Raw genomic sequence first — 20,376 nt, 5'->3', positions numbered from 1 at the left:
CATTTGATTCATTGATTTAGCTGTAAGTGATTATGGTAATGATAAAAATAAATATTGTTAATAACAATTAAATAATAATTTTGCAATGTTTTATACAATGTGCTTTTTAATTAAAATGTGATATTTAAACAAATATAAGTCAGTCTTTTAGTAGCAAGGCCAATAATTTTGAAATGTTTAGAGATTTTCTCCAGAAATTCTAATTATATCTATTGTAAGAGAGGGGGGGGGGGGGTAGGTGTTGGAGTCGTAGAAAATGAAGGAAAGAGTAAAAGAAAGGACCACCCAATGTTTGACAAGTGACATATAATATTCCAATGGTTCTTTCTTTAAGTGACACCTGAAAAGCCTTTAATAGTCATCCTAATGAACAATTTTCAGTCATTTATTGTTGTATGTGCTTTTCGAATATAACATTTAAAAGTGCCTTGAAACAAACTAACTAAAGAACAAAATATGTCTACAAACTTTTGTGCAAATATTTACAAAAGGCGGTTATGCTTTAGAGGCCTTTAGGGGCACTTGAGAGAATGAGGATTTATTTCGACAACTCTACATTTATTTAAGTTTTAAAAGAAAAGTAAAAAATAGGAAGAGTGTTCTCTTTTTTTTACGGAGATGGGAGGGTTGGGGGAGTCGACTCTCCCATTCAAATTTTGTTTTAAACAAAGAAATAAAAAATTTTTTTTTTTGGGATAGGGTTAATTTTTTTAAAGCGATTTCACTAGGGAAGGGTAGTGGTACACTCCCCAAAATAATTATAAACATTCCCAGGGCTTATGAGAAGCTATTTTGTCAAGGAGAACCCTATTGGTTCAGCGGTTAGCGATATCCTTTTGTACACACAGATAGACATCCTCTTACTGTATTATAAGGATTTATCTTATAGATGTTATTTTTTTGTGTTTTAATGTTACCTGAAGATTAATATGACCACAGGGGACAGAAACTGATAGCTTGTTCCCAACAGATATTTCAACATTATAAACATAAACATATCCGACTTTATCTCACCTTTAATTATATAACAAGGATGATAACAAACATAAGTAGTGAAAAACAAAAAAACATTAATAAAAAAAGGTCTAAATGACTTATAGAGCATATGTTCAGTGGTCATAAAAAAATAAGAAAAAGAGTATATGTGTTTATTAAGTTGAATAAATTAAATTCACGAAATGTTTGGTAGCCTAACTGACATACTGACGTATATATGTAGGGAATATAATTTGAATTGGGGTATCTATAACAAAAAAACATGTATTAAATCACAGGGATATAAAGGGATAAGATAATGGCCTATAAATTGGTGTGCAATACATCCCCAATCATGATACACAAAATTACCCATTCTGTAAATTACAATTATTGGTTGAAACGTTTAGAGAATCAGCCAATTAAAATTCAATAAAAGACCCCAAAGTTAATGAGCCAACAAAGTACACACTTTGGGGACTAGTGCAATAAACAGCCCAATGTCCCCTCCCTCCCTAATTAAATCAGCTTTGATCAAACCTAATTTAGGGAAAATTTACCGTACATGATTTTTTAATGTTTTAGTATTGAATCATATTTTCTTTTAAAGAAGGACGAATAATTGTGTGAGATTGACTATCCAGGGTAATACATGTATATTATATAATAGTCATTTATTATACGTATTATAGACATCATTCCGTGGATAGTAAAATGACAAATTATAGGATTGATTTCAGTTTATTTGGTCCAGAGGGGCCAAAAATCCGGTCCAACTATTGATTTTATTAATTTTATTTTATTATTCGTGGAAAATCATCTGTAATACAATACGATACATGATATTTTAGTATGGCTCAGAACCGGTTATAATCCAGCGAATATTAATCGGTTTCGAAGTCATACTAGAAAAATTCTTACTTGTTTCCGAGATGATCATATTTGTGAAATAAGCCAGCAGATATACAAGTGAGAGAAATGTGAGAATTCCACAGGAGGGGACTTGGTCAACCTTGTATTCAATTTGGGGAGAGTCGGAAGGTCTAAAATATAAAATAAAATTCAATTCAACTAATTTACTAAAAGCCTAGGAAGATTTCAATTAAGCTTTGTACTTGATAAGTCTATCTTATATTTTACAATGGGTGTTTTTGTTTGGAGGGTAGGGATACCCTCCCTCAAAAAACCTTCTTGGTCATTTAAGCAGCTTCACTGTAAAGGAGAACCAAATATAATAGGAAAATTAACCAAATATTTTTTAATTAAATGAAATATATGTTAGAAAATTTTATTATTGAATTCAGTATAAATATATTGTTGAAAGTTATTGAAAAGTAAATGTTCCCTGACATACTTACAGAGATCATTCTTAAGAATAAATCTAGGGATCTAAAGGAATAGGACAATGGCTGATAAATTGATGTATATCCCCAATGTTAATACACAAAATTATCTCCTCGGTAGATTACAATTAGTGGTTGTAACGTTTGGACACTCAACTTAATAAACCAACCAATCAAAATTCATTAAAAGTCTTAAGTTATAAAACCAACGAATAAAAAACGTTATCATAAACTTTTAGAGACTAGTGTAATAAACAGCCAATTGTCCCTTCTTTCCCTAGAATAAGCCTCACATTAAAACAGCAAATCTTTCAAGTCAATTTTTATTTTACAGTTAGTAAAAGATTTTTCTTCAGTCGGCTTTTTAAATAATGCTCTAAAGTTAACTTGGAAAATTAAAAGATAAGCAGAAAAGGCAGATACTACTACTGAAAGTCGTTGGCAAATTAATGAAAAAAGATACTTTAATACTGAATGAGTGGAGCAAACCTTTGTAGAATTAGTTTTACGAGTAAGAATTTTATAAACATTAGTTATCCGTAATATAATTATCCATTTGATTTATTGATGTTTATGACATGGAAAACCGCATACATCAAAAGTCCCAATAAACCCTTAGATTTATAAACTTTTGTCTGAAGGTCCAAAGACTGTAAGGAAATAAGTTACACCTGTTTTAAACAAGGCATTCACCCTCCACTAACATGTCGCTTAAATGTTATGCCACAGTCGCGGGTTAAATAAAATGAATTGTTATTTTGTAGTATTGTAAAATAACTATATCTCTCATTTTTCAGTTGGGAGGTTAAGAAAATTTTTTTTATCTTAATGTAAAAATCATTATTGTTCTAATATTTTTATAGAATACTTAAAAAATAAACTTGTCATAAACTTGTCAAAATTCATGCTAACCTTAAATAAGGATCTCATGGGAAAAGACCATAGACAATTAAATGCAGATTATCATCATTGGTTGAAAAGTTGGAGCTTTTACTTTTATAAAAACTTCGAATACAATTGCGATTTTCAACCCGATTTCCCCTCCCTTTCCTAATTAAATTTATTATTAATTTAAATGTTGTTTGACATCAGTGAAGCATTTGATGACAATAATTCATATTTGCATAAGGTATAAGACAATGGACGATGAATTTATGTACATCTCTATTAATGATAAACAAAAATACCCATTAAGTAGATTAAATTTATTTATCAAAGAGTTTGGACACTGCTAAATTTAAACAACAAATCACTATTTAATAAAAGTATCCAATGTTTTTAAACTAATAAGAGAGTGTATTTGTAAAACTTTGGGTACCATTCAATGACCCATCTTTCCTCAAAGGCTTATATTCATTGTAATTGATCAATGGTAATGTATACTGGCCTATCATTGGTCATTTGTATTGTAAGGCGTCATTTTTTTTAGGCACTGTAAGCTGCTTATCCTATTAAGAGGACATCAATATTGTGAACATCCCAACTGTATATATATTGAATTTTGAAGTTTAAGTTGTAAAATTTAGTATATTATTGAATTCTAAAGTGCGCACACACTCACTCACAGGGTGGGAAAGGACAATGGCAGAAAATTAAATTAACAAATACCCGCAACCATGGCGTTAATAATGGTTCCTACTGCTGCTATGTCAGGTGTGCTGCATTAATAGTTAGAGTATGTGGAATGCCTTGGCCCAAAACAGGCACAACTCATTACCATGCACAGTTAGGACTTCTCCGACAAAGGTCGTGAAATCATAGAGTTGGTTATCTGATGGGTGTTACTTAACCTATTACACCAGGTGTTTGGGCAGAAAAGGAGAAATTTGGCTTCCCTGGGTTATTGGACCTGACGTTTCAGTGTTATGGACAGCCTCCATGCCCGTATGAGGTAAAACCAACAAAAAAAATATATAACAATTTCTGGGTATAGTCCCTTTCGTGGCAACGCCCCTCAAGGGGCGATTCGTCGTATTTTTCACAGTAACTTTTCTCCTATTTCTAGCCCCTGCGGGGAGCTCTAACCCTGCGGGGCCAATTGCCTAAACCTGTGGGGCAATTACCTAACCCAACCTAAAATAACCTATCAAAATCCATTTTAAAAATACGACGAATCGCCCCTTAAGGGGCGTTGCCACGAAAGGGACTTTTCCCAATTTCTGAATATAGCTGGTATAAAAGTTGGGGGAGGATTAATTTTATCCTATCCTATCCCTGTATCCCTGGTACACAGACCCTGAGTATAAAAGGTACAATATGCCCTTGGAAATCAGGGAATTAGGGCTAGGAAAATCAAAGAAAAATTGAGGATGTAATTGAACAGTTGAATAACTCTTAAGGATAAAACTTGTCTTTTTTCACATTTTATAGAAAAAAGGTTTTTATGCTTTTTTTACTTTTGTTATATTAATGCAAAACAGGATCTTTGCTCTATTATTGTTTTGTGTTTAAATTTTTCATTTATTGGTAATATCTAAAAGTAAGATATGTTGTCTGTAGCTTAACCACTGAACCGATTTTGTTCATAAATTTAGTGAACATTCACATTAATCCAGATTAGTTTAAATAATATTATTTTTTCAAAAAAGAATATTTTTTTAAAACACAAAAAAAGAAATAAGTTTAACATGATGCTTTTATATTTTATGATATTAACTTTCTTTGTGTAAAAATGTGTAGCAATTTATTTAATGTTCAACAATTTTAATAAAAATGTTGCTTATTTACATGAATATTTATGTATATAATATATCTATCTACTTACGGCTGCACCCTTAATATACACTACGGTTGTGGTGGGGGGATTGGAGTCTACCCCCACCCCCCCTTTCAATTTTAGTTTTAATAAGAAAGATGATTTGTAGCTGGACAAGGTGTCTCAAGAATCAGACATGTGACGTCAGAAAAATGAAGGAGATGAGAGGAATAGTTAGAAAGAACTCTAAAATGAGATGTATAATATCAATTTTTTTAGACACTTTGTCAAGCAACGATGATTTTTTTGAGGTAACTGCATTATTGAGTAATGGCTATTCCCAATTATAAATAAATCTTATTTTATTGGTTTTATTTTATACAAAAACATAAATATACGTTTGGACGCTAGTATTTTCATATTTGGATATAATCAATACCAGGAACATTTTACCGTGAGTTGCAAAAGATCCAAATATTCTTACCGAAGCGCTACAAAGTGTCCTAAAAAATGAGCCGTGTGACGTCAATAGATCCATATATTTTTTAAGGTTATTCCTTCTACACTTCTCCTCTCATCCCTCTCTTTTATGACGTCACACAGCACATATTTTGGGACACTTTGTAAAGCTCCATTCTTACCTTCTACATTTACAGATTGAAAACCATAATTGAGCAAATAGTAGCACCAGGGGGCCACAACAAAAGGGCAATACAATCATTATCTAGATACATAGATAGATAGATGGATAGATACATAGATGAATAGATAGATAGATGGGTGGATAGCTAGATGGATGGTAAGATAGATGGATGGTTAGATAGATGGATGGATAGATAGATAAAATACAAAGTAGCACCATGGGGCGACAACATAAGGGAACTACAATCATTATCTAGAATAAAGATAGATGGATAGATTGATACATGGATGGATAGATAGATGGATGGTTAGATAGATGGTTGGTTAGATAGCTGGATGGATAAATAGATGGATGGATAGTTAGATGGATGAGTTGATACAATACAAATTAGCACTAGGGAGCCACAACAGAAGGGCAACAATCATTATCTAGATAGATAGATAGATAGATAGATAGATTGATATATATAATGATAGATAGTTTAATATATTGATAGATAGATAGATAAATAGATTTATTGATGGGTAGATAAATAAAATTCAAATAGAAGCACTAGGGCGCCACAACAGAAGGGCAATACAATCATTATCTAGATTGATAGGTTGATAGATGGATGGATGGATTGATAGATGGATGAATAAATTGATTGATACATATTTGGATAGATGGATAGCTAAATAGTTTAATAGATAGATGAATAGATAGATAAAATGCAAATAGATTAGTGGATGAACGGATGGATAGATAGATAGGTAGATGGGTTGATGGATAGATAGGTGAATAGATAGATATGGATAATAAAGAATAAAACAATGAAAAAATAGTGTCTGTCAGTCCATCTGTCTGTCCGTCTGTATGTCCTTCTAAAATCCATGTAAACGCTTAAACCCATTTGAATCTATAAGGCACTAACAATATCCCTCCTATTTCAGACAACCAACCTTTTTTGATTGAACGTTTTTTGTCTGGTAGTTCTAACTATTCATGGTAATAAGTTGCATCTGTTTTAGGCCAAGCAATCTTTGTAGTTGTTACAAATTTTAACGTCTTAATTTATGACGTGGTTTAGGCAGAGATTTAAACCCAACAACAATAAAATGCGCTGCATGTTACGCTTCAGGGCTTTGATTCAGAAATTACCACAATAGAAGCAATATTGAGTTTCTCTGTAAAATCATCCTCTATAGAGCAGAGCATCTCTTTTCCCTTTCCAATAACCACGTCGTTTAGATGACTGTTGATCACTGAAATATTGAATATTATGGGGTAGCTGCGTGATAGATAAATTGTTATCATTATAAAGTAGTGCTTTTGTAACATTGAATTAAGTAATTTTTATTATAAAAACACTGTTCTCACAAAAACATGCAAAGTAGAGAAAATGACAAAAAAAATACTTCATTTTATTGTTTTTGGTTAAATTAAAATTAAGGGGGTAGGGATAGTTTTTCGATTTTTTTATATTTTAGGTCAGGTTAGGCTAGGTTTTATTGGGCACTGTGTAGCCCCGCAAGTTAAGGGCACCGCAGTTATAGGTCACGCTGGGTTAGGGCTCCCCGTAGGAAAAAAATGAGCCTGAAAATTACAATTTATTTGAAAAAGGTCAGGGTTTTCAGTTCTAAGACGGTTTGTGCGGGAAAATTACCCCCCGCCTCCACTACAAAAAAACGTGACGTCACAACAAATTGGTTCACCTCCAGAGATCCAAAGAAAGCTGAGTAGCCCTTTGTCCTTCATCTGCAGCTTGTACGAGTCTGGTTCCTCAGGTTCTGAGGATCTTAATGGACACATTTATAAATAGATTCATACATTATAATTATGATTAATTGCTTAATTATTTATACCATTAAAGAAAAGTAACAGGATTACTGTATGAATGTACACGGGTATATCTCTAACCGCTGAATCGATATGTTTCTCTCTTACAATGTAGCTTCCATAGATACTCGGAATGTTCATAATTATTTTTGGGGGATTGTACCATCAGTCCCCAAAAGAAATAGTCCCTAGAAAAAATGACCCCCCCCCCCCTCCAGCTAGATAAATAAACTGATAAAAGTATTCAGTGTCTAGATAAACTTAACATAAAAAGCGTAGTAGTTATTTATAAAGAAATGATTTTAAAGTAGACAGACAGATGCAAATTTAAAGGAGAAGAAATAGAAAAATTTACAGATAAGAAAAATATACATATATAAATAGGTGGATAGATAGTTAAATATATGAATAAATGCTTACTTGTTATTGATACTACCGGCAATATCAACGCTACCAGCAAAGGAATATGCCTGCAGACTCGAGGGTGTAGCCGCGGCATCTAGAATAAAAAAATTGTATTGCACGACCTTTGTCTAAGAGCTTCTTGATTGACAAGATATTGCGCTTTCACACAAAATTGACAGAAAGACTGACAAAGTGTGACAGAAAATCTTCACGAAAATCTCAAGTCTAAATATTTTGAATAAAAGTAGAGTAGCTTCGCTTCTAATAGGTAGGACGGGGACAATGGACTGTAAATTACACTAAAGCCCAAAGTTTTGACTGAGAAACTCTGGGTACTTTTATTGAATGTTGATAATTATTTTTTCAAATTTGTAGTTGATTTGCTTTTATTAAAAAATACACCAAAATCAATTTGACTAAAGTCCAGTAAATTTAGATAGAAAATAAGTTGTCTAAAAAAATTATTTACAAAAAAAAAACATAAAAAGAATTGTAATTTTAAAATAAAAAAAAACAAGTATTAGTATATTTTGAGTTTCCCACAGAAAGTGCAGTTTTTGCTACAATTTTACAAGAGCAAAAACTATGTTTAAAAGATTGCACAATAGTTCACAGTTATATAATTGTGTTTTATATCTAGAATATTCTAGACTTTTTGTAGGAAACAAAAAGTATAGTTATTTATTGTGATTCAATAATTTCATCATTATTTTGTATTATATAATTGTATATAGATACTAGAATGTTCTTAGAAACACTTTAATCATACAAGCAAAAACCAATGAATAAGTTTTTGTCATACTTTTAATACATAAAAAGCTAATATTGCATCATGTGTAAATTTCCAGAAACTTCTTTATTATATGACAAAAAACTGATGTAGAAGTTTTTATTATACGTTTTAATACATAAAAAGCTAGTATTGCATCATATGTAAATTTCTAGAAACTTCTTTATTATATGACAAAAACTAATGTAGAAGTTTTTGTTATACTTTTTAATGCACAAAAAAGCTAGGATTGCATCATATTATGCCATTAACCAAATTCTAGAACATTCTAAGATCTTAGTATAAATAGAGCAGCAAAGTGTCTGGTTTTCAGTGGACTTTGCACACCCACTCACTCGTAACCTTTTATTTAACCTCTGTATCTCTTAAATGTTTAACCTATCTAATGTGTTTATCTGTATACTCTCTCTTTTCTTAACCATTCTGTTAGTTTTTATAAGAATGGTGTTTATTTTTATGTGTATCAATTTTTCATTTCTGTTTTACTCTTATTGAGATTTATAGAAATTTTACAAGTTCCCTGTTGGGACTTGTAAAAATCAAATGAAGCTCAAAACTAGAGAAATAGTCTAAGTTCTGAAAAATCATATACTTATGCTGCTTAAAAAAAAATCTATCTTTAGCAAATTTATCTAAGTTGAACTATTATATCTTTGGACTTGTAAATTTACAAAACATAATGAAGTTTGATGATTATTTTTCAAAGTATTTGGATAACAAACAATTACATGTCAAGTGTAAAGAAAATCTTAAAGAATCAAATATTATAAGTTTAAATTTTACTTTCTTATTAAGAACTTATGGTTTACACTTTGCAAATCCAAAGATATGTTTTAACTGTCATAAAACATATTTAACCTTATATAAAATAATTGAAAATAACTTAAAAAACATTATTATACTTATGTTAGAATACAATACTAAACTATGATACTCACATTTAATCAACAATAAAGTATAAATAATAAACACTTAGTACATTTTTCACTTTGGTATATATTGAATAATTTGAACTTGAAGTTGTGAGACAACAGTTCTTTATTGCACTAAAGTTAATAAATAATAGGAGATCCTCGCGTGGAAGTGTTTACAACACTTAGGTCTTTGTATTAATTTTGCCATTACTTAAGCAGTTTAAGAGTAAAAGTAAAAACTAATTTAAAAACTTAACTTATAAGCATATCATAACTTACTAAAGGACCTTTGCCTCTATATTATCTTGGTAAATGTTTATTATTTAAATATTCTTTATCTAATAGACTTTTTCTTAGAAAGCAAAATAATTACTAATTTAAAGCTTGTTAGAAAGTCCTAGTACCTTTGGAAGCGATTAGTAAAGAGCGGAGTTATTCCTGCGGAGGGAATAGCGTGATTAGTGGTTATGTATATAGTTGATATTCATTAAGTTATGATAGTCTACATGTACAACTTATTAAAGGACCTTTGCTACTATATTGTCTAAGTATAAAGTAACTTCAAAATACTTTGATGATTCCTTTTATTTAGAAATTCAAAGTAGTTGCTAATATCAAAGCTTGTTAGAAAGCACTAGTACCTTTGGAAAACGTTAGTAAAGAGTGGAGTTCTTTCCTCCAACTTGATTAGGAATTATTCAAGTGCAAAAATAGAATCATTCTTAGTTGAGGGTTAGGAATCAACGTGGTTAGCAAGTACATATATAGTAGATACAAATATTTTAAGTTTTGCAAAATTACTAGAGATTAAAGGACAGCTATCTGTAGGCGTTTGGAGCTTTAGGGACTGAAACGCACGACACAAATGCAATTGAGAGCCTTGTGTACAAGCAATTGCAGCTAGATGACACTCTAGAGGCCCTAGAGAATGCTAGTATATTTGTGGCCATTGGTCGCGGCCCTAGGGGGACACTCGCACCGGTTGACACTCTAGAGGCCCTAGAGCATACCGGAACATGGGAACCTCTATAGTTGTACCTCTCTTTAAGGATGCTTGATAAGAAATATTAAGTTGTATAATACATGCTAAATTAGATTTTGGGACACTGATTAGTACAGCTCTGTAGCTTAATAGCTTAGATTCTTGGAGTAAGGGTACGGTAGCGCATCAAGTTGTACTTGTATAAGCCGGCTATGCAGTTTACTCTGAGTTTCTATTGTTATAAGAAAAGCAAAATACATCTGGTAGCTTGCTAGAGTTTAATTAAGCATTGGATAAATCTTTATTTTATTTATTCTTGGAAAATCTAGCTTTATTTAATATTCTTGCAAATTATAGCTTATAAGTACTTCATAACACAATTTTAGTTTAAGTTTAAAGTCTTGAATTGAACTGCTTTACTTTGGCAAAGTTGAATTGTTTATCACATCTATCACTTGAATCAATTTAGTCTAACCAGCTAAATGTTGTAAACTTTGACAAGATTGCGTTTAACTTATTCAGTTTGGTAGTTAAGTTTATGCTTTGTCATATGAGTTGGAGATTGGCTTCAACTTGGTTGGTATTCTTTTCTTAATCTGAAACTTGGCACGTTTTATTAGAATTGGGAGAAAACATATCATAGTGTCAAAACATTTCAATGAATAATTTATAACAACAGAGGGAGAAATTTTGTTTATCACCATTAGGAATGTACATCAATTTATCGCCCATTATCTTATCCCTTAAAATCCCTGGCTTTTAACAAGTCTCAAAACTTTGAGATATTAATCTGTGGATAAAATCAAATTTACATATTTTGTCAAGAATGAAAAGGACTATGAAATTCTGAAAGAAATTAATTATTCTCTTTAAAGCTTATTCTGACTAAACTAATCTAGTTCTATATTAAGCAAGGACGAGTAACACAACTATACCAAGCTCAAGCAATTTAAATACAAATATTACAATGTATCATCAATTTTAAAAACAAATTTGATTATAATTAGGGATCTTAAGGGATAAGACGATGAACAAAAACACCCGGATCATGGAAAGAAAACGAAGTAGCAGGTTTCGTCGTATTTTCACAGTAGCTTTTCTCCTATTTCCAGCCCCTTCGGGGGGCTATAACCCTGCGAGCAACCAACATAACCTACAAAACCTATCAGAAGCTACTGTAAAAATATGACAAAACCCACTACTTTGTTTTGTTTCCATGATTCAAAAACCCTTCTGTAGATTAAAAATATAATTTTTCGACACACCATTAAAGTAGAATAAAGGTGAAATCATCTAATAGCGTCGGAGGTATACACAGCCAAGTCCATACAAAAGAACAGAAAATAATTTGCCAGCAGACGAAAAGGGTCTCCACCACTGGGGCCAGGTAGTTGTCTGGATTATACATCTATACTTATTTGAAACAACCTAGCAAGATTTAACAAAAACACCTAAGAATTAGAGAGTATGCTTATAAAACTTTGAGTACCATTATGATTTATAGTCCAATGACCCCTCCCTCCTTAATAAATGTAAATCTGAGCTGGATCTTTAAAAGCGTAGCCGTTGCCGTAGTCGTGGTCAGAGTTACAGCCACCAACCTAATAGTGATCTTTAAATCATATTAACCACGCGTTGCCGTGGCCACAAAAAAAAATGCGATCTTTAAATCATATTGGCAACGCGTGGTTGTAGTCGTAGCGTGGTTAACCACGCTAAAAGTGACCACAGTCTGTTAGTGTGGCTAAAGCGTTGCTAAAGCCACAGCCATGACTACGGCCACGGCTACAGCCACGCCAACGGCTACACATTTAAAGATCCAGCTCTGATAGAACCTAAACAACAAGGTCAACTAATAATCTGAAATATTAAAATCTAATAAAAAATACACAGAAAACGCACGGCAAGAGGAAACTCGCGGTAAATCAATTTTATTCGATCTCATTAATCATAATATCTCAATCCCTGAGAAAATATGTATATTATGTTGAAAAATATGAAAGTTGGGATTTATAATTACAAATGGATATATTATTACTTGGATCTTACACCAGATTTTTATTTTCTCTAATAAAGTGAAACACGCAGGCGGCTGAAATACGATTCCCCTTTAAACCATTCCCTCCCCTCCCATTGGATGAACAAATTAACCAATAAATGAGTTCCGTGTTAGCAAGATAAATTAACGAAAATTTCCCCCCTGTGACGATATCCATGTAATTACATCCATTAAATTACATCTTAAAATTAGAACATTAAATCACAAATTATAAACTGAAATAAATCAAAGTACAAAATGCTAAAAATTTCACAAAATCTAAAGAATACAAAAATAAACTTTTTGGAAAAATATTGCTTATGATGCTTATTTTAGGTTAGGTTAGACAAAGAATGGATTTTGAGAGCCGCCACCAAATAAAGCGGCCGGTTGGGTTAGTTCTTCGTGCAAGGGTGCTAATAGTTATTTCTCTCATCGTATTATAAACGGCTTTCCGCGGATATAGAACAACCTCGGCACCTCGGGGCTAAAAAAAAATAGTTTTAATCTTATGATTGTATATTTTTATATTCGTAGAAAGCTGGATATAATACGATGCTAGACATAGTTTTTTCGTATGGATGAGAACCGGTTCCTATCCACCGGATTCGAATGAATACGAGAAAAACTTTTATTGAGTTAATAGTTTTGTCTCTTAGTCGGTGTTTTTGTTCGAGTGATAATATAAATTATAGAGTAGCTTCACTTCTACGAAAATACTTTTTTTTATTAAATATGGTAAAATCATTACTACTTATTATAGTTTGTTATTTGTTATATCTGTGACTGAAGATATTTGAATTGCTATTGTGGAGATTTTAATCATTCTTAATCTGTTTGTCGCATTATGCAAAAAAAACTAATTAATTGTGAATGAGTCTTTTTAGAAGCGAAGCTTTTCTACACACATTGCCTGTACGTCACTTTGTCAAAATAAGCTACGTAAATTAGAATTTATTTTTCTTAAATAGCTAAAAATCAGAATTACCCCCTGACAAAACATAGTATTTAGTAATTTGTCAACAATTATTGCCAGAAATTAAAAAAATTCTTTACTTTAATTTTCCTGTATAATACTTCAATTTTTGGTCTTAAAATTGGTAACACTATACGCAAACATATACTTTCAATGATTTTATGTTTATGGCAGGATGGGGGGGGGGGGGGGGTTGCACCAAAAAGGTTTCCCCACACCTGAAATATTTTCTTTGGAAGGATATTTACCATCCCATTTGTGGTAATAATGTTTAAGGGGGGGGGGGGAGTTTACAATAAATCCTTTAATCCCCTACATTTCCTTTTTACTTGATAGCTGCGCTACTTAAGAACATAATTGTCCTTTTGTTTGTTATATTTATGCTTTTTATGTTTATGTCAGTGTAATTATCGTTCAATTAAACATAATTCATCTCTTTTTATGTTTAATAATAATGCAGTAAAACGATTAGGAACAAGGATGACAACATCCATAAACGTAAAAAAATATTAAGCAGTTAGACCAACAAATATAAAGAGTGAGGGGGCTTTTAAATTGAAAGTCTAAAGTAACAACAATGACAACATCCATACAAGCGAAGTTTTAAATCAGAAGAAAGAATAAACGAACATTAACAATGTTAGTGTTTCAGAAAAAAAATCTGAACATTCTTTTATAAGTCTAAATCAAAATTGTATAATGTTGAGAGAGGAATCAGTTTTCAAAAAATCAGATGAATAGGGAAATATCTAATTGTTACAGACGTCAACCTGAAAAGTTTGAAATCGATAGGACAATTTTCCCGTTTTAAAGATCTTGTTTTTTGAAAGATTTAGGCATAATAAAAAAAACTTATAAATAATGTAACGAGTTTCATAAATATAAAGCAGGATTCAGCATCCGCAGGGAAATTAAAGTTTTAAAACTTAAAAATGTCTGAAAGTAAAAAAAACTGTCTCTTATATTGTAATCAACCCGTTTGTTCATGAAAAAGTTGAACCAACACACAGCTATCCTCAACAGTTTAGCGGATTTATAAACAACACGCTCTAAGCGGTCAATGGATCCTAAAAATAGACATACTTGCTGAATCATTCCTGGTTTTACCTAAATTATACCTGCTCCTTCTTCGGGACTATAGGCTTTTAAAGATTTTCACTTAAATTACCCTATTATTTGACTTAAAAATAGTGTTCGACAAGACATCCTGTCGCTGTTTATAAGTTTTAATACAAAAAAAAAGATGTTATTATTTTCTTTTAAGGCCATCCAAATGTCTTTTATTAGATTTAAATTTAACCGATATAATTATTATTGGTTCCCTCTGCCGTTTCTATCCATATTTCATGAAATTAAAACCATGAGAAAGAGTTGACAAGAGAATAAGAAAAGTGTTGAGAGGATAAGTAAAAACTAAGTTGATGATAGAGGTATAGTATTAAGACTAAAGTAATTGTATCTAATATAAGGTTTAACAAGGTTAACCTCAAGAAAAACGTTAATATAATGGTGGGACAAATTAAATCATAAAGTAAATGATCAGTTAAGTTGTCTTAATAAATAGGAAATAGAGGAATAGAAATAAAAGAATGATAGGAGAATATATAAGAAAACCGAGAAACCCTTAAATATCAATATAAAAAATGTAGCATGACCAACAGACTGACAGACAAAGTAAGTTGTATGCTGTTACTTTTTGTTAAGGGATATCTTCACAAAAATTGACTTATCTATCTGAATTAGTATTGGTTAAAATTAAATTTTACCATATTGTTATGGACTGACAGACAAGATGAATTATAAAGTAGTTCTGCTACTAACCCGCAACTATGGCTCGTCATGTAGCGCATCCGCTCTTCGTTGGGGATGTGATAGGTTCGCGGTACAATTAAAGAAGTTAAAAATTGTTCCTACTGTTACTATATACGGTGCGCGGCATAAATAGTTAGAGTAGGGAGACAGGGATCTAAAGGGATAAGACAATGACTTATAAGGTGATGTAAATCCCCAATGATAATACACAAATTTACCCCTTATTTAGCTTACACTAGGTGGTTGAAAAGCTTGGAAACTCAACTTAAATACCAATCAATCAAAACTTAATAAAAGTCTCCAAAGTTGTAAGCTAACAAATAAGAAAACACTATATTAAAACTTTTGCCACAGCCCAATGTCCTCTTTCCCTTCTCAGACAAAGTGTTGGTTGTCTGTTGAATGTTACTTAAATGAATATCCATCAGTGGGCGGTAGAGCTCCCATGACAAGCGCGCGGATTTTGAAATCGAAGGATAAACCCACCCCAATTAGGTAATATTTTCGCTATTAAAAACTTAAAACACATAGATGTATTTATGGTATACTCTGCTAACTTAATTTGAAGTCAAAAAAGCTGATCATATTTCTACCATCCACTTTCTTATATTATGCCTGGAGTAAAACTTCAATTATATAGGTTAGTACTCTAGCCTATAACTTTTCGTCAAGATAAAAATACAGTTAATCTTTTAGATGATTGTAAATTTCTTTGCTGTTGATTATAGCATACTATTGAAAATCGGTATGCAAAAGATAAATTTCTTGTCAAGTTTCACAATTATCATTTTTATCTTTTGATATGATAAAAAGTAATGCAAAATTTAATTTTCTATTTTTATCATTGGTGTTGGGCGTTATATACCAAAAATATTTGATGCAGTTATCAGTAAGTATATAAAAAGCAGGTCAACAGTCTTTAGATTTATGAAATTATAATAAATATGTATTAGATGGTAGTTCACAGCACAAAAAACGCGCGAACAGAGGTTAGTGGGTTAAACTAAGCACTACTTTTATTCCTGAAAAAATAAAAATCACCCTGTGATAAACATGCTGCTACTTTTGTTTTCCATAAATTGTTACATGTCTTTTATTACTATAAATAAACATATGGTTGCCCTTTAACATCCAGGGGATTTGTATTCAAAATGGAAGGAAAAGGCAGAAAAATACCATTTTGAGGCCGATTTAAATTTTCCATTATTTCGAGAATTCAATCAATTCATTAGTTATTGAAATCTTAAGCTAGCTACAAACAAAAAAAACCCTTAAAACTTAAAAATAGAATAAGTATAAAATACAATTTACATTTGTGCCAATAAAAAAAATTTATCCTAAATTCATGTTAGTATATCATACTGTGATCTTAGGCAATATAATTATTTTTTAGGAACCGCTATTCTTGACTAGCATGAGATTTAAACGCACACTAGATCATTTTCTGATAATATTTTTTTCTTACTCCCCTGTAATTTATTAATTACATTTCATATTTTGTTTTGATATCTATTTCAGCTTAAAACTGTAGTTATAATGTCACCAATCCTACTTTATAAAGTAGTAAGTTTTTTGGGTCATGTGAAGGAAACGAAGTTGCGGGTTTCGTCGTATTTTAACAGTAGCTTTTGAAAGGTTATTAGGCGATTGCCCCGCAAGATTAGGCAATTGGCCCCGCGGGGTTAAAGCACCAGCAGGAGCTAGAAATAGGATAAAAGCTAATGTGAAAATATAATGAAAACTGCAACTTTGTTTCCTTCACATTAGCCAGTTTTTTTTTTTATAAAGCTTAAGATCTGAAAAGTTGTTAGGTTGTACTTTTCAAGAAAGCACAATAATTTTTTAAAGTTATTTTTAGGCTATTTCTTATATCTTATAAAGTAGTAAGTTTTGTGAATGTATGAATTAACATTCTGATATTTGAATGGTAATTTTGTATAAAAACAAACACTGTAAATAATGGTAGAAGCAAGGAAGGGTTAATGGGAGGGTTATTGTTCCAACGCATCGTATTATAGACAACTTTCCGCAGATATGAAAATAAAAATTATAAAATTAAAACAAGTTTTGCAAGACCCAAGGGGACGCAGGCCCGGGCTAACAAAAATTGGTTTAATTATTATGATTTTTATTTTCATTTTCTGTTATACTATGCTATACATTATTTTTCAGAATGGTTGAAAGCTGGTTCTAATCAATAGGATATTTATTGGTTTCAAAGCCATACTGCAAATATCTATTCTTTAAATTCTAATAAATGTATTTTAAAACTATTTGAATTCGATTCTCTGTTTGTAAAACTTTGTTTTAAACTTTACAAGTTCTTGATTTCAGTTTACTTTTAAAGTTGGCTAGGATGGCTGCGCCTATAACTGAACTTTTATTAAGAATTTAGGATACATTTTATGTGAAGAAACTCAAAGATATAAAGAGATAAGACAATGGTAGATATTTTGATGATTATCCCCAATGATACTACACAAAATTTCCCCTTCTATAGATTAAAATTAGTGGATGAAACGTGTGGACACGTCTTCATGAACCAACCAATCAAAATAAATAAAAGTCCCCAAAATTGTAAGACCAAACAACAGAAAAAAGGTTATTATAGGACTTTGGGGACTAGTGCAATAAACAGCCCAATATCCTTCCATTCCTGAAAGAAGCTAATGTAAAACTAGGATTTGTCTGTATTTACGTCAATTTAAAATGTATAAATGTTTGACATTCTGATGGTTATCAAAAATTATTTTTTTTTACAGCGAGCAAATTAATAGTATTATTGTTATTTTTATCAATATTTTTAACCTTTTATTTTTGAACTGATGAATATGTAACATTTTCTTTTTACATAATTCAAATAAATAGATTATATATCTCCAAAGAGTCAGGGATATCTATAATACAAAGTAGAACGATGTCTGTCTGTCTGTCCCTTAAGATCTCGGTAACAACTGAAACGATCGGATTATACTATTCAGGGTATTCTATTCAGACCCCCCCACCCAATTTTTTTTCTATTAATTAAAATTAGTGGTGGAGTGGGGGCTTCTCACCAGGTACTTATTTTTTTTTTTTCATTAATTACCTCTTGGGGCAAAGCCCCTAGAGACTAGGGGCGAAGCCGCTAGTAAAGGATATAAAGGGATAAGACAATGGCCGATAAATTGATGTACATCCCCAATGATAATACACAAAAATTCCCCTTCTGTAAATTACAATCAGTGTTTAAAACGTATGAACACTCAACTTAATAAATCAACTAATCAAAATCTATCTAATAAAGTCCCCAAAGTTGTTAAGGTAACGATATTATAAAACTTTGGGGTTCTAGTGTAATAAACTCCCCATTATCCCTCTAACCCTGCGAGAAAGTAAAGTTGCTGTGGCCGTTTTAGAGACATCAAGTTACAAATATACATATTGTGCAACTCTTGAATAATGAATAAGTAAGGAAAACACAAACATAATTATCAGATTAAGTCTGATATAACAAGGAAAGCCTTAATTCGAAAATTATATTTAAAGCAGTTAGAAGACCTGGTGGAACGGGACATACAGGATCATGTTGGAACCTGAAATCGATTTGAACAAAAATAAATTTATAGTTTTGTACATTTCAAGTTTCTTTACCCCTAGCCTGTAGGGGATGGCAGTAAAATAGCCTAAAACCACACATAGAATTTTTAACTCTTCCCTGGAAAGTACAACCTATTAAGACAAGCAATTTCCCAGGGCTTCAACCTTATTTCTCTATAGCACCAGAATAGGATATTTTAGAGTTTTGGCAATTTTAAAATTTAACGATGAAGGTTTAATGGCTAGGAATATTTATATTTATATTTTATATATAGAAAACTCGGAGGGTGTTAATCATTTATCTCAGTTTCTGCGGTCAATGATAGCAGTGGAAAAAGACTTTCTTTGTATCTCTTACTTGATCTAAATTATCTGCTTTTTCTAATGATTGATGGATAGGTATTGAGAAAAACAAAAAGAGAAAAATACAAAATATATTCTAAATTTTCAGAGAATAATTTCTCAAACCTTCTTGCTTTCGCTTATTATGCCTCTTTGTCTTTGTATTTAGCATAAAGGCTTCGCCACACTAACCCTTCACATTTAATTTTTAACTCAATTTCTTCTAGGAAGCAATGACATTCTCTGAAAAACTCCCAAAATATTCTAAAACCTGGCCGTAACCAAAAAAACAATACCTGATAAATGCCTAATATCTAAATACAAAAACTTTTTTTCTGATCGTAAAATCATATTGCTATGCATTTTTTTTATCAAATTATTGTTTAATTCTGAACAGGATAGTTCAATTGACGATAAAAATGTTTCTCCATTAATTTAAAAGTAAGGAGTATTATTAATTTTTGATTTATTAATTTTTATATTTGGAAAATTTGTCTCTCTATTCTTAATTATTATTTGCCTATCCAAATTGTATAATTGATTGATTTATGTTTTGTCTAATTGCATAATTTAATTACAAATACTATGCACCACGTTAATTATTGGAATAGTGTTATTGTCTGGTTTTACACAGACACGTAAATGAAAACTAATGGGACATAATATTATTTTTTAATTACCCCTTATGTAGATTAAACTAATTGGGGAAGAAGTTTAAACAATGTAATTTGGAACAGACGAATTGTAAAACAAATTAGAGCTGTTAAACCAACGAATGGAATAATTTATTTATAAACTTTGGGGACCTATATAATTATCAGTCTAATACCCCCTCCCCAAAAGGATTAAACAGATATTAGTTATTTCTTGCATTGTATTATAAACAGCTTTCCGCGGATTTAAAATGTACAATTATAAGATTAAAACTGGTTTTATTCTTAAACTGTTTTTAACCTATTTTTAATGATTGATGGATAGGTATTGAGAAAAACAAAAAGAGAAAAATACAAAATATATTCTAAATTTTCAGAGAATAATTTCTCAAACCTTCTTGCTTTCGCTTA

At 31.2% G+C, this 20,376-nt stretch overlaps 2 protein-coding genes across 2 annotated transcripts in view; one reads left to right on the top strand and one right to left on the bottom strand.

The window, feature by feature from the left end:
• Positions 1-20,376, top strand: part of LOC145306408 (uncharacterized) — a 458,128-nt gene that overhangs the window by 117,834 nt on the left and 319,918 nt on the right. The gene's annotated exons all lie outside the window — the stretch shown is intronic.
• The window catches only part of LOC145306301 (uncharacterized), a 34,587-nt gene that overhangs the window by 313 nt on the left and 13,898 nt on the right, over positions 1-20,376 (bottom strand). The window contains exons 3-8 of the mRNA XM_080148382.1: positions 7,895-7,973; positions 7,351-7,433; positions 6,797-6,900; positions 5,655-5,737; positions 1,897-2,018; positions 918-1,014 (exon numbers count right to left, since the gene is read on the bottom strand). Of these exons, the coding sequence (XP_080004508.1) occupies positions 918-1,014; positions 1,897-2,018; positions 5,655-5,737; positions 6,797-6,900; positions 7,351-7,433; positions 7,895-7,973 (568 nt within the window). The remainder of the gene's footprint in view (positions 1-917; positions 1,015-1,896; positions 2,019-5,654; positions 5,738-6,796; positions 6,901-7,350; positions 7,434-7,894; positions 7,974-20,376) is intronic.

The sequence above is a fragment of the Acartia tonsa genome, chromosome 14 (assembly GCF_053477335.1).
Source record: "Acartia tonsa isolate MP-2025a chromosome 14, ASM5347733v1, whole genome shotgun sequence".
Taxonomy (NCBI): domain Eukaryota; kingdom Metazoa; phylum Arthropoda; class Copepoda; order Calanoida; family Acartiidae; genus Acartia; species Acartia tonsa.
The sequence above is the reverse complement of the archived record's forward strand: the minus strand, read 5'-3'. Positions and strand labels throughout refer to the sequence as shown.